This window comes from Malania oleifera, chromosome 7, assembly GCF_029873635.1.
Source record: "Malania oleifera isolate guangnan ecotype guangnan chromosome 7, ASM2987363v1, whole genome shotgun sequence".
Classification (NCBI taxonomy): Eukaryota; Viridiplantae; Streptophyta; class Magnoliopsida; order Santalales; family Ximeniaceae; genus Malania; species Malania oleifera.
The window spans coordinates 78434571-78459894 of record NC_080423.1 but is presented as its reverse complement, the minus strand read 5'-3'; the positions used below and the strand labels follow the sequence as shown (position 1 = coordinate 78459894).

The window sequence follows — 25324 nt, the reverse complement described above, 5'->3', positions numbered from 1 at the left end:
TATCAACCATGTGGTCATAGAGGTGGCTCAACTTACGGAACATGTTGATTTATTGGAAGGATTCCAAAATAGAAATAAGGTTCCATTGATGAGTTATTGGAAGATTTTCGTGTTATGGTGGAAACAGTACAACACCGTATGGGCGAGCTTAGTGCCAAGTTGTGTTCTTCAAAATTCCAGTTGTACAATGGTGGAATATGATAGAGCAAGGGTGCCAAGACCAAGAGCATATGGCGGTGCTCGTGATGCTAAAGAGTTGGAGAACTTCTTATTTGACACGGAACAATACTTCCTGCTAAGGCTTCTGCCATTCTTCCTTCTCCTTCAGGCTAGGGTCATCAACAATGCTTCCCCACCTTAAACCTTGCATGCTTCTGCTGCTTGAAGCTGTCAGCCTCTTCAATCCTCTTCATATTGAAGGTCACCCCCTCATCAACTGCAGACATTTGCAACTCCCTTTTATCCTAACAGGTTCGCCAAATTATTGCGTCCTAAAAATTCAATTTTGAATCTCCTTTATACATTATTGTCTGTCCTCATTTCCCCATGTGGCTTGCCTGTCCTTTAATCATTAGGTTCATATGCCGCTGTCTTCCTCACCTCCTCTGCCGTAGTCAAGGTTCGCTGGACTTTCTTCCATATTGGAATTTCTACTGCCCAAGATCCATCCTCCTGTCTCACCATGGCTAGAATTTCAGCCTACTTCAATGTCACTGAGCTTCTAGCCCGCTTGAGATGGAATCTGTTCCTTGCACCATTGTCCTCCCCTAAGAAGCCTCCACAGAAATCCCCAAGAGCCCAAAACAACACCTTATCCAATTGGTACTTGGTAGCTGGTAGACCAATGATAGATATCCAATGGGAGTTGGCTTCCTCTGTTACTTTACTGCAGCTTGTTGTGCCAGGCACCCCACTTGTGCCAAACACCAATACTACAACTTTTGCTATTGAGCATATAAGAAACTAAAACAATGCATAAACTAATAATAAAACAGTAAAAAGAACAAGACAAGAAATTAACGAGGTTCGGTATAAAATTACCTATGCCCTCGGGCACCGACGATCAATCCACTACTTCTTGACAAAGTACAATTTTGAGGTGTGTTTTACCAATGGAGAGTTGAGCTCTTTATATAGCTTCAACCTCAAATCCAAAAAACACTTCTCTCCAATGTGGGACAAATAATACAAAAAATTCAAAACATCTTTTTATGCCAATATGGAACTATTCTACCAATGTGGGACAAAAAACAATAAATCTCCACCTTGACGATAACAAATTTTTTAGTCACCAACATTTTCTAGAGTTCCACATCATTGGTGCTTTCCAAAAATATTCAAACTTGCAGGGTATTGATCAAGTCCAAACAATGTTTAAACTTGATTGTTGTTACAATCTTGGTCAACATATCTGTGAGATTTTCAATTGTAGTAATCTTCTGAAGAAGTATCTTGCCTCCATCAATAATATTTCGCATAAAATGAAACCGAACGTCAATGTGCTTTGTTCGTGCATGGTAGACTTGGTTCTTTGTTAAATGAATAACACTCTGGCTATCACAGAACACAACAATGTGCTTCTGAGCAACTCCCAAATTTTCAAGTACACCCTACAACCAAATAGCTTCCTTTACAGCCTTTGAAGTTGCCATGTACTCTGCTTCTATTGTAGACAAGGCAATGGTAGATTGTAAGGTAGTCCTCCAACTCACTGGACCATTAGCAAATGTAAAAACATATCCAATAGTTTATCGATGTTTATCTAGATCACCTGCAAAATCAGAATCCACATATCCAACAACACGTTGATCAATAGTATTATTTTTCTCAAATACTATACCAACATCAATCGTATTTATAATATATCTCAAAATCCATTTCACAACTTGCCAATGTCCTTTCCCCGGATCATGCATATACCTGCTCACCATACTAACAGCTTGTGAAATATCAGGTCTAGTACAAACCATTGCATACATCAGACTACCAACAGTACTTGCATAAGGAACCTATGACATATACTTACGTTCCTCATACGTTTTAGGAGATAAAGCTGCACTAAGTTTGAAATGAGAAGCAAGAGGAGTGCTTACTGGTTTTGACTACTCAGACATGCCAAAATTCTGTACTACCTTCTTCAAATACTATTTCTGAGACAAACTAACTCTTCCTCTCATCTTGTCTTTGCGAATCTCCATGCCAAGTATCTTCTTTGCTTCACCAAGATCTCTCATCTCAAACTTTTGATTTAACTGACTTTTCAACTTGTTGATTTCTTCCCTGTTCTTTGAAGCTATCAACATATCATCAACATATAAGAGTAAATATATAAAAGATCCATTTTGTACTCGGCGAAAATAAACACAATGATCATGTTTATTTCTGATGTACTTCTGACCCATCATAAACTGATGAAATCAATTGTACCACTATCTTGGAGACTGTTTTAAACCATACAACGATTTACCTAGTTTACATACCCAATTTTCTTTTCCAGCAACCTGAAATCCATCTAGCTGAGTTATATAGATTTCCTCTTCCAAATTACCATGTAAAAATGCAATTTTTACATCAAGATGAACTATTTCAAGATCAAATTGTGCTATTAAAGCTAACAAAATTCGAATGGAAGAATGTTTAGCAATTGGAGAAATTACCTCATTATAATCAATGCCTTCCTTCTGTGCGTAGCCCTTAGCTACAAATTTAGCTTTGAAGCGAACATTATTTGCATCTGGAAATCCTTCTTTCTTTACATAAACCCATTTGCAACCAATTGCTTTCTTACCCTTGGGCAGCTGGGTTAGCTCCCAAGTTTGATTCTGATGAAGAGACTGCATTTCTTCATCCATTGCTCTTTTCCACTTGTCTGATTCAGAGTTCCTCATTGCTTCTTTGAAAGTGTAAGGAACATTATCATCCACAACTGGAAGTGCATAGGCCACCATATCAGTATACCGAGCAGGTTTTCGAATTTCTCGTCTTGGCCTCTGAGAAACAATTGATTCTTGTTGCTGTGAATATTCTCGAATTGAAATCTCCTCCTTTTGTACACTATTCCCCACCGTAACTGGAGAGTTACCTTGTGTAGTCTCACTTCTCACTGGGTTTCCAAAAATTGTCTCAACCTCCACTTCTTGTTGAGTACCACTGGTCTTCTCTTCAACTCGTGACTCCTTGCGTATTGTTTTCTTCATCATTGCAAGTTCATCAAAAGTCACATCCCTGCTTAAAATCATTTTGTTCGTCTCTAGACACCAAAGATGGTATCCTTCGACTCCTGCACTTATTCCCAAGAATATTGCTTTCGTGGCTCTTGGATCCAACTTAAATTCTTTAACATGATAATAAGCCATAGTACCAAATACATGTAAAAATAATAATCACTAGCAGGCTTTCTAGACCATACCTCATAGGGTGTTTTTCCCCCTATTGCAGATGATGGTAGATGATTGATGAGATGACACTCATATCTAACATCCTCAGCCCAAAACCTTTTGTCTAACCCAACATTAGACAACATACATCGAACTTTCTCCAACAAAGTTCGATTCATGCGCTTTGTCACCCCATTCTGCTGTGATGTATCTCGAACTGTGAAGTGTCAAACAAAACCTTCATCCTGACATAGACATACCTTCATAAATGGGTCACTCATGTATTCACCACCATTATTTAATTTGAGCCGCTTAATCTTTCTGCCAGTTTGAGTTTCAACTAATTTTTTCCACTTAAAGAAAATATCACACGCTTCATTTTTATGCTTCATAGAATACACATAAACTATTCTGGAAAAATCATCAACAAAAGTGACAAAATAATGCATACCACCCAACGAAGCCGTTTTTGTGGGCCCTTATACATCCGTGTGGATGTAGTCTAAAATACCTTTAGTCTGGTGGATTGCAATGCCAAATTTCACTCTAGTCTGTTTTCTTAGAATGCAATGCTCATAAAATTCAAGTTTGCACACCTTTGCACCCTTTAACAAATCTCGCTTAGCTAATTGTTGCAAAGATTTTTCTCCTGCATGTGCTAATCGCATATGCCATTACCTGGTTGTATCTGAACCTGCATCTTTCTCAGAAACAACAGCTGCTGAGCCAATAATTGTACTACCTTGTAAATAATACAAGTTAATTTTTCTTATTCCTTTCATCACCACCAGCGCACCTAATTTAATCTTTAAGGTTTCATCTTTCAAAGTGATAGTGAACCCTTTAGATTCTAAGGCACCCAATGAAATCAGATTCTTCTTTAGGCTTGGAACAAACCTAGCATCGGTCAAGGTCTTAATAGTTTCATCTTGACATTTCAACTGTATTGATCCTATTCCAGTTGTTTTACAAGTATTATCATTTCCCATAAAAACAACCCCACCATCTAATTCTTCAAAATTAGAAAACCATTCCCTATTGGGACACATGTGATAGGAACAACCAGAATCCAAAATCCACTCACCAAAATAATGTGACGAAGATGTTCCAAAAAGAGAAAAATTTGACTCACTTTCATCATCATTGGCTATATTGACATTAGAATGTGCTTTTCCCTTATTCTTTTGCTGTAATTTAGGACAATCTTTCTTCCAATGACCTCTCTCACGACAAAAAGCGCATTCATCTTTAGCAGGTCTCCCATGAGATTTACTCCTCCCATGAGATTTACTCTTCCTTCCAGGCTTACGACTCTGAGAACGTCCCCTTATTGTTAGTGCTTCTGCTGTTTCCTTATGGACCCTCTGATCCTTCTTTCTGCATTCGGTACTAATCAATGCAGTACAAACGTCATAAGTAACTTTATCTTTCCCATACAATAAAGTGGTGGTCAAATGTTCATACTCATCAGGTAGAGAATTTAGTAACAATATGACTTTATCCTCATCTTTCACCTTTTCATCCAAATTTAACAAATCGGCCAAAATTTTATTGAAAGCATTTATGTGGTCATTAATCGAAATAGTTGGTTGATACTGGAAGCGAAACAATTTCTTTTTCAAATAGAGTCGATTTTCCAGACTCTTGGTCATAAATGTGTCTTTCAATGTCTTCCACAATTTCTTTGCAAATGTCTCCCTCATGACACAATATTTCTAATTTTTAGCGAGACACAGACGAATCGTACCACATGCCTGACGATTGATCTTTTCCCAATCTTTGTCATCCATATCTACTGGTTTATCATCCTAACAGAGGAACACTTCTGTATCGACACTATTCAATCTAGCTCTGATACCAATTGTTGTGCCGGGCACCCCACTTGTGCCAAACACCAATACTATAACTATTGCTATTGAATATATAAGAAACTAAAGCAATGCAGAAATTAATAATAAAACAGTAAAAAGAACAAGACAAAAAATTAACGAGGTTCGGTATAGAATTACCTACGTCCTCGGGTGCCGACGATCAATCCATTACTTCTTGACAAAGTATAACTTTGAGGTGTGTTTTACAAATGGAGAGTTGAGCTCTTTATATAGCTTCAACCTCAAGTCCAAAAAACACTTCTCTCCAATGTGGGACAAATAAAACAAAAAATTCAAAACAACTTTTTATACCATTGTGGGGCAAAAAACAACACAGCTGGCAGTGAGGCACCACCAATCAAGGAGGAGCTCTGCTCTCTCTTTTTATTTTATTTTTATTTTGGGTGTTTCCCCTATCATAGTACCTCCATAGCTGCTTCCTTTGGAGAAAATTGAACGGGGTGGTTTCCTGGCATTTCAAGAACCTGCACTCCAAATGGGGTTTTCCAGGCCTTATTAGGCCAGTCTTCTACTTGTCTTCTGAACCAAGCGAACTCCTCTCCTCTATCAAACCATCCAACCAAGGCCTAGGAAGCTGACTAGCCATGACTGAGACCCGGTTGATATTCTTGTGCCTTTTTTTTTCTTTTTTCCTCTTAAGATTTGGTTTACATTGTTCCCCCACAACCTAACAGCATAAGCTTTAGTTGAAGTGGTTGCTTAACATGGTAATAGAGTCATCTCACAAGTTCCATTCTTGCTGCATGTGTTTTATCGTCTGTTCATATTAAAAAAATAAAAAAAAAATCTATGTTTTTCCCCATGGTGAGTGGCATTCACTGTTTATCTCTCCACGTGCAATTGGGCTAAATGGGTGTGCTAAGGCTATACATTGTTCGCTCACAACTTAATGGCTTAAGCTTATAGGTAAAGGCATAAAATGTCTGCTTAACAGTTTCCTTTTCTGCATCTCGTCTCCATGTTATCTGCAAGTCATGAAAGTTTTTGGCTGTTTCACTGTAGAGCTTTCCCTTGTCAATAATAGTGCTCCTCTGCCTTTTTTGCAAACTCCAAGAAATTCTATGCCACGGATTTTCAAACCTTCATGTCATACTGAATTGGAATCCAGATTCCCTGCTTCCTTCCATTACAGATTTTGGTAATTGCATACTCACCTCCATCCCTTCTGCCAAAAAAAGCTACGAAGACCTTCTTTCTGCCCCTGCAAATCTCCATGAAACTTTCTAGGATTTTCTTCTTGCAAGCTTCTTCTGGACAATCACAGATCTGAAGCAGCTCCTTATGTGTCGATCAGAATCTATCAAAGATAATTCCTCACTTGATGAGACAGAAACTCCTCTGGCAATTACCATCACGATTGATCAAGTAGAAGGTTTTCCATCCAGCTTGTGCAAACACATGGTCTCTCATTCTGTGAGAGTTTTTGTGGGGGGAACGCCAAGTGATCTATAGGGGATTGAGAGTTCTATCATCAATGGGAATCTGAAGTTGGTTGTTTTTTAAAACATTTTTTCAAGATTCATTTTCTTTAATCAAATGTACTTTCCTGGAACAATAGTTTTGAACGTGCTTGAGGATCCTATTTATGTTGTTGGTGGAATATCCTTGCTATTTATGATATAAGAACTCTTGCAATTCAAGCAATGTATAAAGATCTGGAAAGCATATGAAATTATAATTGAATTTTTCCAGAAATCATTTTTTATTTTTGATTTATATTGTACACTATGGCAGTCTACTACAATTGACAGATATCTGTACTACATTTTGTATGCACACACTGCTCTGCTAATTTGGTTACGCATGATGCTGGCAGACACTAAGGGTAAGACACTCAGCAAGGATCCACTGTAGATGTACTTTCATGATCAAATGGCTTCAGCAAGATCTCAAAGTTGGAACAGAAACCTTGACTGTTCCATCTACTTCAATCCTTAAACTGGCCTCAAAAAGTGTCAACAATCACCCAACTGTTGCTGCATTTTTAAATTCACTGGAAAGATCAAGTTGCTATGATGCCTCTCTTTTTCCAACTGTTCCTGAAGACATTGATTATGAGACAAACCTTCATAAATTGCTGGAAAAGCAAATAAAAGAAATTAGCAATTTATCCGAGGCATCCAACAAGAAGGTTTCGGAAGATATTCTGCTGGAGTTTAAAGGTTAGCAGTCCTACCTGTAGCTTTGCCCTTGGATGTTACTACTTTGTTGGTCCTTCTTTTTGCTTTGCTTTGTTTTGTTTATTATTACTATTATTAGTTATATATTATTTGTGTTGAGGGTTAGGGTGCAAAACTAGTGACATAATGTTGTGGGTGGAAGACTGTAAGCTATTATTTTGCACGATTGACTTGCATCTGAGCCTCAAATTTGAAATAGTAGTAATGTGGAAGCTCTCTGGATGGCTTCTTCTATAAGCCAAAGATGATCATGGATTTTTTTTTTAAGTTATTCTCTCTCTTGATCCTAGAAGTCTTATTAGTAATGAAGATATATCGATTTTTCAGTATTGGTACTGAACAATAAATATTTTGGATTCTATATGCCCCACCTGTAAGGAGTTCGTGTTGGTTCTACACATCAAGATTTTGGTTCGACTTCCAGAGAAAAAAAAATTGTCTGCTATTGTTTTATAATGCTCCCATGTTAGCATTATCCAATCAGTTTTGAGGTGAAAATTATGTTCAGCTCTCAGTAATCAATATCAGAAGGTTCAGTATAATTTAATTAATCTGATCCTATACTGGTTCCTGCTTGGAACCTATTAATGCTTTGTCCTGCCACTCTGCTTGCAAAGCACATGAATATATGGCACTTAAAGAGTTATAACTAGTCATGTCTAGTATTAGCAATCAGAAATATACATGTGTTGTTGCAAAGATTAATTATGCCCCTTGTCTCTATTTACAGTTGATACCAAGGGACAATTTGTATGCAAGCCGGATGGCGTATCCAAAAGAAGCATTTCATCTCTTCAAGGTCCTGCTGAACGAAATCACACAAGGATGTCTACTCGGAGTAGGGGCAAACGGCAAGTAGAGATGGAAGTTAAGGATCTACCATCTTCAGCTCCAATCATGCGGGAGGAGCGTTCAGAGAACAGGGTTCATCTCAGTCCTCTTGCAGCTCGTGCTGCTCTTGCTTCATTCCGATCAAAACTTCCTCTTGATCTTGAATTTTCTGTCTGCTCCAATGAAGGAAAAGTGACTAAATCTTTTAATTCCTGTGGCGGGAACTCGTCAGTAATGGACCAGACCTCCTCTGATACACTGACTGCCTTTGCTCCAGTTGTAGAACCTACTGACATTTTTCAGTCGCAGATGTCTCTTGCAATGGGTTGTTCAGGAAATCTGCAACATGTCAAGGAAAATTCTAGAACTTCGGCCAGAAGGAGGAAAAATGAAAAGAAAACCTCAGAAAGCACTAATTCTTGTGCAGGTATAGCATGTTCAACATTGGAGAAGAGGTTGAGTGAGTCCAGTCAAATTACTGGGTTAACTTTCTCGGGAATTCAGATAAATACTGATAATGCAAATAACAATTGTGAGCTGATGGCCTGTACTGCAGAGACGAAGTTAGGTCCCGTAACCAGGACAAGAAGGTCAACTCGTAAATCAGTTCAGAATGAAGTAGGGAATTTGACAGTGGAAGTGAGACAGGAGCTGGAAAAGACTAAGTGCTCTCAATTCACAGCGTCAAAAAATTCAGAAGGAAATGATACATTCAGTGGGAACGATGTGCCAGAAAAGAGCGAACTCATCTCTTCACAACTTGATTGTGAGACTGACTCACACCCTATTGAAAAAAGGAATACAAAGAGGAAAACGTCCAGTGCTGTGAAAAATGCCACCCCTAAAGATAAAGGTTTTGTCAATAAATTCAATAATATTGTCCATTATTATTGTTATTATTATTATTATTATTATTATTATTATTTGAAATCATGTCTCCGTGTAGTCACTATATTTTAACATCCAACCCTCCTCCCAATTGTGTAGCATCTGTTACGTGGGTCCTGTAATACATTCTTTTAATATTTGTATATATTTTGGCATTACTCTGGTTAAGTCTCTTGCTACCTGTTGAATAATTGGGTAGAATGGAAGAATTAACTTCAATGATAGATTTCTCCCTTTATTTATAATATATGTCAAGTACAATTCTGATGACCATAATACCCTTACAAACTCACACTTACCACATAACTCTTAACACATACAAATAATGCTAAATGACCAAATAACCATTGACACTCCCTCTCTAGCTGAAGCATATATATCAAATGCTCCTAGCTTTTTATGAATGAATTCCACATGAACACCTCCCAAGGCTTTAGTGAACAAATCAGCAAGCTGAAAATCAGACTTTAGATGAGTGGTTGTAATGAGCTTTGCTGAAAATTGAAAAGAGTTATATATTGATCTGAACATTACATGTGAATATATACAACAATCCTAGCATTCCTAAAAAGTAAATTAATAAATCAAATCCCATGATTTATGGGACACCCTAACAGAGTAGGGAACTTACCCATATAGGCCTAATTCTAAGGATACAATCTGTTATTAAAAGAATATCCTAAAATAGCTAACTAATTATACACGGTTTTCTCACACTCCCCCTCAAGCTGGTGAATAGGTATTCTCCATTCCCAGCTTGGAAATGATAGTTTGGAAAATAGAGCTACTCAACCCTTCAGTAAGGATATCAGCAAGTTGACCATGTGTAGACACGTAAGGTGTAAAAATTAATCCACTCTCCAACTTTTCTTTGATAAAGTGTTTGTTAACTTCAATGTGCTTCGTTCGGTCATGTTGTACTGGGTTATGAGTTATGCTGATTGTAGATTTGTTGTCACAATAAAGTTTCATAGGGCCATCCCACTTAATCTTCAAATCTTCAAGGATGATCTTCAGCCAAAGTAGTTCACACACACCTTGAGCCATTGCCCGGAATTCAACCTCTGCACTTGACCGAGCTACCACACTTTGTTTTTACTTCTCCATCTCACAAGATTCCCACTGAGAAAGGTGCAATATCTTGAGGTTGATTTTCTATCAACAATTGATCCAGCATAATCAACATCAATGTATGCCTCAAGTACCAATCCTCCATTTCTTCTGAACATGATACCTTTCCTTGGTGTTCCCTTGAGATACTGTAGTACTCTATGGGCTGCTTGTAAATGAACTTGCTTCGGGCTATGCATAAACTGACTAATCACACTCACTACATATGCTATATCTAGTCGTGTGTGAGACAAATAAATGAGTCTTCCTACCAGGCCTTGATACATTTCTCTGTCTATTGTGACATCCTCCTCAGCTTTTCTAAGTTTTAGGTTAGAATCCATGGGAGTACTTGTTGGTTTGCATGCTGTCTTGCCAGTTTCCTTGAGAAGATCTATGACATACTTCTGTTGAGAGATAAAAATTCCCTGCCTAGAGTGAGCAACCTCAATCCTGTGAAAATACTTCAATCTCCCTAACGCTTTAATCTCAAACTCTTTAGCCAAATATTGACTCAAGACCTGTTTCTCCTTAGCATCATCTCCTGTCACTATTATGTCATCAACATACACTAGAAGGACTGTAACTCCCCCTGAAGGAGAGTGTTTAATGAACAATGTGTGATCCCCTTGACTTTGTTTGTATCCCATAGCCAACATAACTCTTGCAAATCTCCCAAACCATGCTCATAGTGATTGCTTAAGGCCATACAGTGCCTTTTTCAATTTACACACAGTGTGAGCAGCCAAATTCTTCCCATATCCCGGTGGAACCTGCATATAAATCTCTTCCTCTAGTTCCCCATGTAAGAAAGCATTCTTGACATCAAATTGTTGCAACTCCCAACCATAATTAGCTGCTAGTGATAATAATACTCTAACCGTGTTCATCTTTGCAATAGGTGCAAAGGTCTCTAAATAATCAATCCCGTAGGTTTGAGTATACCCCTTGGCTACCAACCACGCCTGATATCTCTCAATCGACCCATTTGCCCTGTACTTCACCATATATACCCACTTATAGCCCACCGGTTTCTTTCCTGCCGATAACTTCACCAACTCCCAAGTCTTGTTCTTTCCAATGTCTCCATCTCCACATTCATAGCTTGTCTCCATTTTCCATTGGACAAAGCCTCAGATAATGTGGTAGGAATGGTGATGGTATTTAAGCTTACAAGAAAGGTTCTATAGGATGGTGAAAAATTCTTAAACAACAAAAAATGTGCAAGAGGGTACAATGGTTGCTTTGTGCATTTTCAAGTTCCTTTCCTAATGGAAATTGGAAGGTCTTGGTCATCATTATCAACATGAGATTCAGTTTCATCTTGCAATGGATGGTTAACAATTGTTACCTCATTCAAACGATCTGAGTTGGACTCTTGGACCTGCATTGGTTCAGCAACAGCCATCTTTCGTCTTGTGAAAACCTTGCCAAATATGGTTTTTCTAGGAGCAGAATCGGTCTTTCTTTTGGTTCATTTGGTGTTTCAGATATAGGTTCAGAAGAACTCTCAGGTACATGGTTGGAACAAAATGGACAAGGAGGTACAGGTATAGGGTTTGAGGTTTTAGACATAGGAATTGATGGCAAATCAAGCAAAAAATCTTCCTTATCTTCCTTAGTTGAATTCTCCCCCTGAAGATAAGGATTAGTGAAATAAGACTCTTATTCACTGAACGTAATGTTCACCGAGACATAGAATTTCTTTGACGGAGGGTGGTAACACTTATATCCTTTTTGAGTCGAAGAATAGCCCACAAAGACACATTTTAGAGCTTTCGGATCTAATTTCCTCTTGGTGTGACTATGAACATGGACAAATGACACACACCCAAAAATCCTAGGAACAAGGTTGTTTGTAGTGGTTAGGTCTGGGTAGAATGTGGAAAGTATGTCCATAGGACTCTTGAAACCCAAGACTCTTGAAGGCAAACGATTTATCAGATGAGTGGCTGTCAGAACTGCTTCCCCCCAAAAAAAACTTGGACACATTTTTTTTGAAACAAGAAAACTCTGGTTTTTTCAAGGAGATGGCCATTTTCCCTCTTTGCTACCCCGTTTTGCTGTGGGGTATTGACACAAGATGACTCATGTACTATTCCTTCCATTTGAAAAAATGGGGTAAGAATTTGATTGAAATAGTCCCTGGCATTATCTGACCTAAACCTTTTGATATCGACCCCCAATTGGTTTTTGATCATGGAATAGAAATTTGGGAACACAATACTAACATCAGACTTATGTTTAAGTAGGAAAAATCCAGGTAACTCGAGTGCAATCATCAATAAGAGAAACAAACCATCTTGTCCTAGAAACATTAGAAACAGTAGATGGACCCCAAATATCACTGTGAATAAGATAGAAAGGAATTGAGTTTCTTTTGTAACTAAATGGAAAAGGTACACGCTTGTGTTTAGCAAGTTCACATACCTCACACTGAAAGTTTTCAACATCTAAATCCTTAAACAAGGAAGGAAACATAACTTTAATAACCCTAAACGATGGATGTCCAAGTCGGCAATGATGAAGTAAAATTTTTCCTTTATTGGATAAGACAAACTTTGACATAAAGGAAGAAGATAATCTGTCCTTGGTCATGTGCAATTGACTTGGTGTTTCAAGATAGTAGAGGCTATTCCTTTCCCTAGCACGTCCAATCATCTTCCCCGAATCCTTGTCTTGAAATATACAATTACTACTGTCAAAAATCACATTACAACATAAATCTTGAGTGAGTTTATGTATAGAGACCAGATTTGTGGACAATTTAGGAACATGAAGGACACTTTCAAAGTTACTGATGGTCTTATTTTCACATCCCCAAAACCAGCTACTGTGGTCAAGGATCCATCTGCTGTGGCTATTTTCCTATTGCTTGGGCATGGAGTACAGGTTGAAAAAATATTGGATAAATGGGTCATATGATCGGTTGCTTCTGAGTCCATGACCTAGGAGTTGGTAAAGGTTTTATCTGAGACATTTAATCCAATAGAAGACGGAAGCTTACTTGAATATGCCAAAGAACAAGTACCTGGAGATCCTTCAGGTTTTTTAAGACTGTTGATTAGTGATCTCAGCCTCTCAATCTCTTCTTGGTTGAAACCAAGGTCTTAAATTTGGATTTCGACTAAAATTTCAAAGCTCCAAAAGTACGAAATTTTCGACGAAATTTTCGATTTCGATTTGAAAAAATAATGGAAATAAGTAGTAAGCATGGAATTATTTTATAAAGCTTTAGAAATGATTAATAGACATAACAAATTAAGTTTTAGGACTTATACATCACAAGTAAATACATCTATGTTGTCTACGTGCATATAATATGTGCATCAAACATATTTGTAAGATAATGTCCATTAAACATATTTAGTGATTAGTTAATACAAATGAAATTCATTAACCATTTAAATATTATTTATTATACAAATAATGATAATTTAGACATGAATTGTTAAATAAAATGTTGTTGTAAATTTACTTTTTCTTAAATTTCAAAAGCATTTGTAATAATATTTTGTTTCGATAAAAATAAATAAAATAAATTAAGAGAGAAATTTCACTTAATTCCAAAATCTCTCATTTGCATTTTCGGGAAATTTCATTGCATAGTTCCAATTTCGACAAGTTTCGCTAAAATTTTGAGATTTCGATAAATTTCGGATGATTTGTTGAAATTTCGACGGATATTATACAAGACGGAAATCGACTACCATTTCAATTTCGAGGGTGACGGAAACCGGAAATTTTGATTTTTTCGTGGAAATTTAAGATCGTGGTTGAAACTACTCAGCTCCTGCGATGTTGATTCACCTTGTGGTCCTGCTGCAATGTGGACTTGTCCATTGTTCCGTGGTTGTCCTCCTTTTTGGCCCCATTCTCGGCTTGGAGGCTTTCCATGAAGTTTCCAGCATTGTTCACGGGTGACGAGACTTCTTGCAGTAAGTGCACCATAATCCGTCACGATTTTGGGTTTTCGGCTGGCCACCTTTTTCTCCTTTAAGTGTTGCTCCTCTCTCCATGTTTGTGGCTGATTTATTGTTACCACTAGCCACCATAGCTGAACTATCATTGATTTGTGGTTCAAGCATAAACCCTCTTCTACTTTCTTCACTTTGGATTATAGCCACTACTTCGTTAAAGCTTGGAACCTCCGGCTTCCTAAGAATTTGTATCCTCACTTGATCAAATTCTGGATTAAGTCCAACCAGAAAATTATACACCCTATCTTGTTCAATAAAGGCCTTTAGAACCGCTGCATCATCGGAGCATTTTGTTATTATCACCTGGTAGTGATCCAATTCCTGCTACAAGGATTTAAGTTGATTTGCATATTCAGTGACTGTTTTATTCCCTTGTTTTGCAGCCATAGTTTTTACCTTGACCTCGTACACTTGTGCTGCATCATTAGCTTTGGAATAGGTTTGCTGAATTGCATCCTAGATGTCCTTTGCAGTAGCCAAAAACATGCATGTGTCACTTATTTCTAGAATCATGGAATTCCACAACCACGCCATGATCAAAGAGTCTTCTTCATCCCATGCTTCAAACTTAGGATCCCCTGGTTTAGGATCTGTACCCATGAGATGGCTAATCTTTCCCTTGCCTTTCAACATTGTGCAAATGAGTTGAGACCACTTAAGGTAGTTCCATGGTTTTAAATAACGGCCGTTACGTAGCGTAACGGCTGATACGTAACGTAAATCAAAGGCTCCGAAACCGATTCGGGCCGATAATGCGGTTCGGGAAAAATTCATAGCCGTAACGGCCGTTACGTCTCCAAAGAATAGCAATCAGAGTTCTTAGTCAGACCATATCAGCTTCAAACTGTGAGCGTAATCGGAGCACCTTTAGCCTCATCCATACGAAAACAAGAAATAGATTAAAGTACATGAGACTACAAAAACTTGTTTTTGTACATTACAACATGAGGTTAAAGTTAAGACATACAATGAGAAGAAGCCAACGAGAAATTGAAGAGGGTTTCAATCCTATCAATTTGGACTACATTTTCGAAGAAGATGATCCTTTAAGTCAATGGTTAGAGGAGAGAGAGACACCACTACTCGACGGTCAGGACAATTCAAATTGGTTAAATGAAGAAGTTGGTGGTACTACAGAAGGAGGTGATCAACCACCAATAAACGCGCATGATGATTCAAGTTCAAGCCCTGAACGTACACAAAGTGATGACAATTTTGGTTTGAGCCCACGAAGTGATGATGATGGTAATAGTGGTGCTGGAGTTGGGGTTGGGGGGGGGGGGAGTGGTAGTGGAGGCGGCGGTGTAGAATATAATTATGAATATGACACAGGGACATCATTTGTAAGGGATATACATCCTTCTGATCCTTATGGACTACATGACATACCTGAAAATGATGACTTAGGTATTCCTCCAGGGAACCAATCTTCACAACCCAGGAGAAGGAGTGCTCGTGGTGACCCTAGTGATTCTACTGAAGATTCATATGGTGTGGTTCGTAGTTTTGGCGACTTTGGTTTAGATGGTTCATCATCACAATCATATGGATCTCATCCAGCATGTCCACATTATGCATCTCGTGACTCACATTTTTATTCTAGTGGATCAGGAATCTCAGGATCTAGTGAGTCTTCTTCTAGACACTACCCAGAGCTAGCCCCTGCCTTAACTTATGGATATTATTCAGGAAGATTTTCACCACTAGTACATTTTCAAGAGCCACAACAAAATGACGCAAACTTGGGTTTATTCAACTATGTATTTCCACAAGCATGGGGAGATAATTTCCCATCCCAATCTCAAGATACAGATGCAAATTATGAAGACCCTCTACATCATTCTTTTTGGTGGTGACATGTGTTATGTTATAAATTTGTGATATTGTATTCATGTATTTTCAACTATTTATTGATATTTGATATTAATCACTTTTTAAATTCATGTATGTGTAATGTGTATGTTGAGTATTGAGTCTATTGATTCATTTTTAGTAATTTTTTGACTTTAATTAATTGATTCTTACATTTCTACATCTTTTTACTCATTAAAGTAATGTAAATTATAAAAAAAAAAATATGCTTTTTTTTTAAAACAACGCACTAAAATTAATATAAAAATCATAATGCCTATTAAAAAACATTTGTAGGTTGAATGAAAACCTTCAAAATTCATTAAAAATCATGTATTAATGAATTTCATGCTTATTTTTCGATTTTGGCATGGTTGTGCATGCGTGAAAAAAATTCACGACCGTTACGCCCGCTTCCCGTTACGTAACACCCGCGTCTCCTGCAGCCCGCGACACCCGCGACCGTTACGCGACGTTACCCGCGACCGCGATTTTGAACCATGGGTAGTTCTTTCCATCTAACCTATAGGAGGCATGAATATTCTGCAATTCTCCTGCTTGTTGGGGTCGGATTACCTCTTCTGATTGGGCTGTAGTAGTAGTCTCCATGATTTCTGACATCTTGAAGGCTTGAACAATTAGCTAATCAATGATGATGTCAGTCGGAAGCAGAAATGATGATGACAACTGGGCAAAAGTGAAACCCACAGAAGTGAAAAATTGGCAATGAAGGCAAACATAAGTTTTTAAGGCTTTGACGAAACAAGCCCTGTTTGGCAAAAATAGAGGTGCACAAGCTCAAAAAATAGAGTAGGACATAGGTCTGCAAAGACAGGAAGAAATCGAAACCCTAAGGAACCTAATTTGGCATTGATTCCATGTCGAAGATTGAAAAGAGTTATATATTGATTTGAACATTACATGTAAATATATACAACAATCCTAGCATTCCTAAAATATAAATTAATAAATCAAATCCCATGATTTATGGGACACCCTAACAGAATAGGAAATCCCATGATTTATGGGACACCCTAATAGAATAGGAAATTTAGCTGTCTAGGCCTAATTCCAAGGATACAATCTGTTATTAAAAGAATATCCTAAAATAGCTAAGTAATTGTACACGGTTTTCCCACAAGCTTCTCTACAAGTTTGACCCAAACAAAGTGAGAATCAATTTTCATGTGCTTTTCCTGCTTATGGAAGCAACGTCGGTGGTAATATGAATAGCATCTTGATTATTACACAAGAACTTCACAGGCTGGGAATGTTGAAAATATAGTTCTTCCAACATGTTCTTCAACCAAACAAGTTCACATGTTGTGTGAGCGATAGCCCTATACTCTGACTTAGCTCTTGAATTTGCCCCAAAAGTTCGTTTCTTACTCTTCCAAGAAACCAAATTACCACTAACAAAGATACAATACTTGGTTGTGAATCTTCAGTTGGAAGGTGATCCGTACGAATCTGCATTTGTATATCTCTGAATATGAGTGTGATCCCGATCCTGATATAAGAGACCTTTCCCTAGTGCATAGTTGAGATCTCGATACTTTTATACTCGAGAAGCATTTCAATGATCCCAAGTCCTTGGTTTGAAACTCTTGTTGTTGGAAAAACTTGTTCTGGATGCCTTGATCACTGTCACTAGTGATCACAATGTCATCCACATACACAATAAGCAAAATCCTATTGAATGGAATTGTTAGCACTGGAAGAGCCCATGGGTGGGCTTGATACACATGGATGAACACCAACTTGACCCAAAAGCTTTAGCCTATTGGGTCTTGGGCCCAACCATGTATATAAGCACCCATCATCCACTCAAATTTTCCAATATAGGACAAACTCACAAGTGAAATTCTCAACAATCTCCTCCTCATTTGTGAGTTCCAACTGCTCCCCCTTGAACGGAAACCATCTCTCTTATGAAAGTAACCCCAATTCTCCAATAGTTGCTCAAGTGGGCCTTACCACTGACGCCTTATGTGCGTCGGATTACATTCCATGTGCTTCCGAACCAATTCTACCTCTCACGTCTTGATCCTATTTGGATCCATCCCCAGCCTAGATGATCCTTATTGGCCTTGGCCACACACTTGGCTCCCAACTGTTAGCACATCAGGAGAATTAGATTCACGTCTCGACTTTTTACGATATTGCTCACCCAAAGTTACGAACCGTTGGTTTTGATACCACTTGTTAGCACCAGAGGAGCCCATGAGTGAGCCCATGTATGAATGCCAACTTAGTCCAAAAGCTTAAGCCTATTGGGCCTTGGCCCCAGCCGTGTATATAAGCACCCATATTCCACTCAATTTTTCAATGTGTGACAAACTTATAAGTGGAAATCTCAACAGGAATATGATGATAAAATACAAAGTGTGGCTAAGGAGATGAACAAACGTACTGAGGCAAGGTTAGTGATTGGAGAGAATCCGTTTGAATAAACCAAAACGTACACCTTAGTATATCCCTTAGCATCAAGGCGGGCCTTCAAATGAGCCATAGAACCATCATGATTGACTTTCACATTGTACACCCGACGACAACCAACCACAGACTTTGTCAGGAGGAAGAGGTACCAAATCCTAAGTATCATTATCATGTAGTGCACACACCTCTTCAACTATTGCAGTTCTCCACCTAGAATGGGATAGGACTTTAGAAATATATTTTTGAAGAGCAACAAAAGACAAAGTACGAACAAAACAGTTGTATGAGGGTGACAAGAAATCATAACAAACAAATTAGAGATTGGTTGTTACGTATGTTTACCTTTTTGAACAACAATGGAGGATCAACATCTAGGGAAATTAGAATCGTCTGGCGAGTGAAGGCGTAGAAGTGGAAGCTACATGAGGCTTTCCTCCTTTAAGTCGCAGTGTGTATACCCGCAAATTACGATGATCGAAGTGATGAGAAGGACTCAAAATGCGTGAAGATGTAAGAGGATTGAACACATTTTATTAGGTTAGGATCTAGAAGGCAAAGCAGAGGAAGGGACTCATTAAGGTCAACAAAACTCAAGGAATCAAAGTAGTATGGTGTAGACTCAAAAAAGGTGATATCAGTAGAGAAAAGGAGTTGATGTAAAGTAGGGCTATAGCATCAATATCCCTTTTGAGTATAGGAATACCCTAGAAAAATACATTTGATAGCATGAGGGTTCAACTTATCCGTTGTTGGAGTTAACTAATGGACAAAAGATGCACAACCAAATATACAATGAAGAAGGGAGGATGAAGGATCCTTAAGGAAGATATAGGATTTTACCACCAAGGACAGAGGATGACATTTAATTAATGAGAGAGCAAGTAGTGAGCATAGCATCACTCCAAAAAACTTTGGGGACATTCGTTTGGTACAATAAGGCAGGAGTGATTTTGGCAATATGTTTTTTTTTTTTTTTGTTCTACAGCTCCATTTTGTTGTGGATTGTGGGCACAAGATGACTAATGGATCATACTAGAATTAGCCATTTAGGTATTGAATTTGGTGCTGAAACACTCCTTAGCATTATCACTATCACACCGAGTCTTTATTTGGGCACAGGAAAGGCACACAAGATATTAAACAACTTAGAATGATCGTTCATTAAATACAACCAAGTCATCTTGAAGTAGTCATTGCTAAATGTAATAAAGTTTCGAACCCGAATTTTGATGTGACACAACTAGGACCCCAAACATCAGAATGGACAAGCATGAAAGGACTACTTCTCCGTATTTTGCTCAAGAAACAAAGGGCAAATGATGATGTTTTCCCAACTAACGAGACTCACACTTAAGACTAGACGCAGAACTCAAGCTAGGAACTAGTTGTCAAGTACAATAACAATGAACATAATATCCTCACTAACTCACAGTCTTAACACGTATGAATAATGCTAAATGACCAAATAACCATCAACACTACATTATCCACCAGATAGCATTGTTTGGTTTTCTTTATACACACTTAGGCTTCCATTGATCTATTTCTTAGCCAAGAGTTGAGTTAATATGAAGTTGGGGCTTCCTATTTTCTTGTTTGTTGTAACCTAGCACTTGAAATATTGAATACATTTTCCTAGCATATTCCATTTTTCTTGCGTATAATTCAATAATTTAAGAATATCATAAATATGGAAAATTGGCAAGTAATTCCTGAATTATGTACTGGAATCATGAAAATGTTTCAAGTATGATGGACACTTTGTGTTTTGACATGTATTTTCTATCCAGCCCGAATCCACTATTGAAGTTTGTTCTTTTCATTTCTGATACACAAGCACACTTGTGGGTGTGTGTGTGTGCATATATATATTATAGATACCAGTGGATTCATATTTCTTTTCCATGACATTCCCTAATGCATTTTAGCAAAGTTTTTACCTTTCCTAGTGCTGAAAAATCACCCTTCATGATCTTAATTTTGTTATACTCATTTGTGATTATTTTTTCCTTAAAAGTATTCAAATAATCTAAAACATGTCTTTCCTCTTGTATTTCGAAAGAGGGATGAACCATAGAAAATTTGCTCCTCCTTTTCGCCCAAATCAAGAATTATAGCCACCCCCTCCCCCAGCAACTTAAAATTTTTTTTAAAAAAAAAAAGAAAAAAAAAATGAAAAAGAAAGGATGCGTGCATATTTTGAGCAATTGTTTCAGCTAGTTCCAGTAGGCTCTTGACCATTCCATCAAATTTTAGCGTAATGCTATTGGGAAATTGTTTGATTGTTGCCCATCATGTGATCGTGCGAAGATTAAAGGAGGTTCTTCATTAGATTTGTTTGGTATATCTGAATCATGGGCAGTATGCCTATGCTACTGGCTTAGCCTTGGAATAAAAATAAAAGGTAGCATAGTATGGAATCTGTAAGAGCTACAAAATTGTTCATTTTTCTAAATAAATTATTCCCTTTGTGCAAAGATTTGGTTTTAAGGTTTCCCTAAACTCAACATGTTGTTGGTGCTGCAGGCAAAGTTTCAGCCACAAGTAGTAGTCAACGGAAGAGGATGTCTGCTCCTTCCAAGGGGCAAGAATTGCGATCTTCACAGCGACTTAGGTTTCTCCCCCGGACTCGCTCACAGAACAGGTCTTAGTCTGAGCAAAGGATGCGTGGAATGGTAATGGTTTACCTTTTTTTAGCTATCTTGCTTTGCCTAATCTCAAGTTAGAAAAAAAATTCAATTTTATTTCTTGATTACTAAGATCAATTTGTTATAATTGGAACTCTACAAGCTAATCCAAGATATGTGGGAGATCGTAAACCGTATCTCTTTTATTAGTATAATTGAATTGTTATTGCAACTTCTAGAACCATGCTATGCATTATGATTTCCCTGCTTCTATTGTGGAATTATTAAGATCTAGATGGAAGTGGACTGTGCAGTTAAGAGTAATTTTGGATTGCGCAAAGAAATACCCTACTTCTATACATTTTAAGTGGTCGTATGGGTAGAAATAGGATTCTATTTTGGATGACTGCACAGAGAAGCACCACAATTCAATACCTTCATTTATGTGGATGACCATAACTTAGGATGGGTGCCTCTTATCCTAGGAAAACTCTTTGAATTTCTGTATCTAATTTTAAACTGAAGTCATGAACCGTTAAGTAATGTTCTCCAACTCAGTTTACATCTTATTAAAAATGTTGACAGATGGGAAGAGGGTTGGTCTGATAGGGGCCTATCCCACCCTGCATTTCAACAGAGTCAAACCTCACTGTATGCGTCCTAGTTATCTATAAAGAAAATGTTGAGAAATGAGTTTCAGCCAAGCTGCCATTTCTTATTTTAGCTTTAAATGACTCAACAACTACCGTAGAGCTTCAGTCACATGGAATTCTATGCTTTTCCTTTATTTTATTTTATTTTATCTATTGTATCCCTTAGTCACATGTCACTAGGTTGCTTGATGGTGGCATGTTCTGCCTTAGGCATTTTTATGAGACACAGGCTTAGGAAATTATGAATTTTATATGGATTTGACAATTCAATTGCTTTGGAATATTATTTATTTTGAGTTTTTCTTGGTAACTTCAATTAGATTTTAGGTATCTTACTTGCCTATAAATATTGGTTATAATTATAAGGAATTTATTTTGGTGATTAATTGAGAAACAACACCCTAATACTTCTCACTCCCTCAAGTCTGGTTTCTATCCCTCTTGTCTGCACCTTTCCTCCTTCACTTGGTCTTTTGTCAAAGCTTGATATACATTGTTGGCCCAAAACCTAATAGCTTAAGATTTTAGGTAAAGTGATATTCTAACATGGTATTGGAGCTGGTTACCAGAAGGTCCTGGGTTTTAGTCCCATTGCCTGCAATTATTTTGTGGTGTTTAAAAAATTATTGTATTTCCTGTATTGGGTGTTATCTATCGTCTGTTTATCTCACCATGTGCTGTCAGGCTGCACATGCAAGGGAGTGTTAAAGCTTGATATACATTGTTGGCCCACTACCTAATAGCTTAAGCTTTTAAGTAAAGTGGTATTCTAACATCTTCCTCCCGTTCTCTCTCTTCTTTCTTTATCTTCTTTTTCTATTGGCTGTGTCTAACATCACTGCCCTCAATTATGATGGCATAAGCATGTTAGAATAGGTGCATTCCATTTCACAGCATTCCAAATAACAGTAGGACCCCTAATATTCAGCAATCAAGGTAAACACATTCTCTTTTTTACAGGTTATTATTTCGAATTTAACTCTCATTTCTGTTTTCCCTTTCATATTGTTCGCATCCTTTTAAAGGTCAAGCCTAAAAACTCTACATCTAGAAAATGCCATTTTTTCAAGAAAAGAATAAAGAAGACTGAATCAGTCAATTAGTTTCTTATAACTACTTAACTATGTTGAAAGTTTAGTTTGAAAGGTTTGCTTTTAGATTTTCTACAGCAAGCAACATATGAAATATATTATCTTCTAAACTGTAATTACTATATATTCTGTAATATTGGTTATAAATTTTTGAATTGGAATGACTTTTGTTTTCCACTGGGGACAGCTCTATATGGACCCTTAGCAGTACCAACTTCAATGCCCAAATGGAGGATTTGGGTAAGCGGGTGTGGGACAGGGACTAGGTTCCACAACATCCCTCCTTGCCAAGATCCCTCTGGGTAGTCCAGGGCCAATGGATTTCCCTACTGACCAAATTCTACACCCTCCACAAAAAGGAAAAAATGAAGAAGAAAATGAACCAGTTTTGTCCCTTAAAAAACCTTGTTTGTTAAATATTTTTTTAGAAGAGATTGTTTTTGGGTTTTATTTTTAGGTTTTATTATCATTGTGGGAACTTTGGATATCAATTAACTTGCTAAGCTTTTGCTTTGGCTGCTCTGGAAAATTGAATGATTCCATTGTAACATGATTTCCAATTGCTTTGTGTCAAAAAGAAACTTTATTTCCCTTGTTCTATGTAATTGTATGAGTTATTATTATTTATTTTATAACAAAAAAAGATGATTTCATTGGAAAAGAAAGATACAATGAGGAAAATAAGATGTCATCCTGCCAAAAAAAAAAAAAAAACCAATTAGAATAACAATGCTTGCCAATCCCACTATATAATATCTGAAAATTTCACTCCTTTAAAACAACCAGTGGCAAAACACCAAAGCAAGGCCAAATAAGGAATCCCATAACAAAGAAGAAGTCGGTTTTTCCCAAAAAATATGTGCAGATTCCATTCCAACCAAGTTTCCCACAACACTGGGAGAACCCCACATCTCCACAATGCAGAGGCATCTTTACTCCTACCAAACCCTGAAAATGATGAGGCCTGCAATTCCCCCACCAACTCTGGACAAACCCAATGCTTTCCAGATAAACCAAAAGTGTTATCCAAAATTTACCAGCAAAAGCACAATGCGAAAAAAGAGAAGCTACTGTTTCTCAACTATCAAAACATGAAGAACACATCTGGATATAGTGCCTTCAAAGGTCTCCTTCCCTACACATATTGTTGTATGTTTTAGGGAAAAATAATCTTATATATTAAACCATGCTGGGAAAAGGCAAAAACAGCCTTATAGAGTGACAAACAACCAGCAGAGGAGAGACTGGCAGCTGAAAAACTTCGAAAAGCACAACAACAAACAGAGATACAATTTCCAGCCTTATATCAAACCTCAAAATCAATCTTCTTCATTCAAGAAATCACAACCTTTTTGCCCAATTCAAACAACCTTTACATCCTCCACTGCTAGACTCGCTATCAGATCGGGATAAACTTCGGCACCTTTGAAAATAAAAGCATTTCTAGCTCTCCAAGAATGATAAATGATAGCGGCCCATACCATTTTGTAGATTTCCTTTTTCTTTGAAGTACCCAATGCAACAAGTCTTGACAATTTATCTTCCCAATTCATCAAAGCTCCTTGCAGCTTTAGAGTTGTAGCATTTTGATAAGCCTGTCTTAATATCATGCATTGAAAAAACAAATGAGTTTTCTAGTCTCAGTGGCATTTCCACTTAATCTACTATGAGTATCATTGCTTCTTCCCCAAAATGCAATATTTGTCCCAGACAACATCAGCCCATTAAAACTGTGTTTTTTTTTTCTCTTATGTGTTCCCATGCTGATTAAAAAGTAAAATTACCCATACTTCGTCTTCTTGAGCTATATTTGGATTGGAATTCAAACTTTCTTTAAACTCATTTACGTCAACTGTTGATCTCCCTGGCCAAACCCATGAGGTATCATTTATAGTAGCTTCAACTCTAGAGTTTTCTTGAACTCTCAGCTCAACAGAAAAATGATAGCCATAATGATTAAGAAGAGGACAATGTAAGTGCTGGTTGTCATTCAGCAAATAATCTTTCTTTCCATTTCGAATTCTGTATTTAATGTGTGGATATGCCAGATATCTTGCTCTAAGAATAGCCCTCCATATCCAAGAACTACCTGAAGTCTCCTTTACTGCCCATAGATTGCTATCTTCCAGTTTGTATGTATGAATCCAAACAACCTAAAGGAAACTTTTTGTGCAAATGAAGCATGTCATCTTAACTGCAGTAACCAGACTCCATTCACTGCAGTAACCAGATTCCATTCAGTTAGTGACTTTATTCCTGACCCCACCTCTTTGAAAGGCTTACAAACATTTTTCCAACTTACTTTACACCTTTGAGTATCCCAGACATTCCCCCTCCATAAAAATGCTTTAAATTTCCTTTCAAACTCACCCAAAACAAGTTAAGGTAAGAAAAAATAGATGCCC

At 37.5% G+C, this 25324-nt stretch overlaps 1 protein-coding gene across 3 annotated transcripts in view; it reads left to right on the top strand.

The window, feature by feature from the left end:
- Nucleotides 1-25324, top strand: part of LOC131159375 (uncharacterized) — a 78973-nt gene that overhangs the window by 26570 nt on the left and 27079 nt on the right. For 2 of the 3 annotated variants that reach the window (XM_058114244.1, XM_058114245.1), the window contains exons 3-5: nt 7086-7431; nt 8180-9133; nt 21075-21223. In XM_058114244.1, the coding sequence (XP_057970227.1) occupies nt 7086-7431; nt 8180-9133; nt 21075-21199 (1425 nt within the window). In that variant the 3' untranslated portion in view covers nt 21200-21223. The remainder of the gene's footprint in view (nt 1-7085; nt 7432-8179; nt 9134-21074; nt 21224-25324) is intronic. The other variant, XM_058114246.1, reaches the window with a different exon arrangement.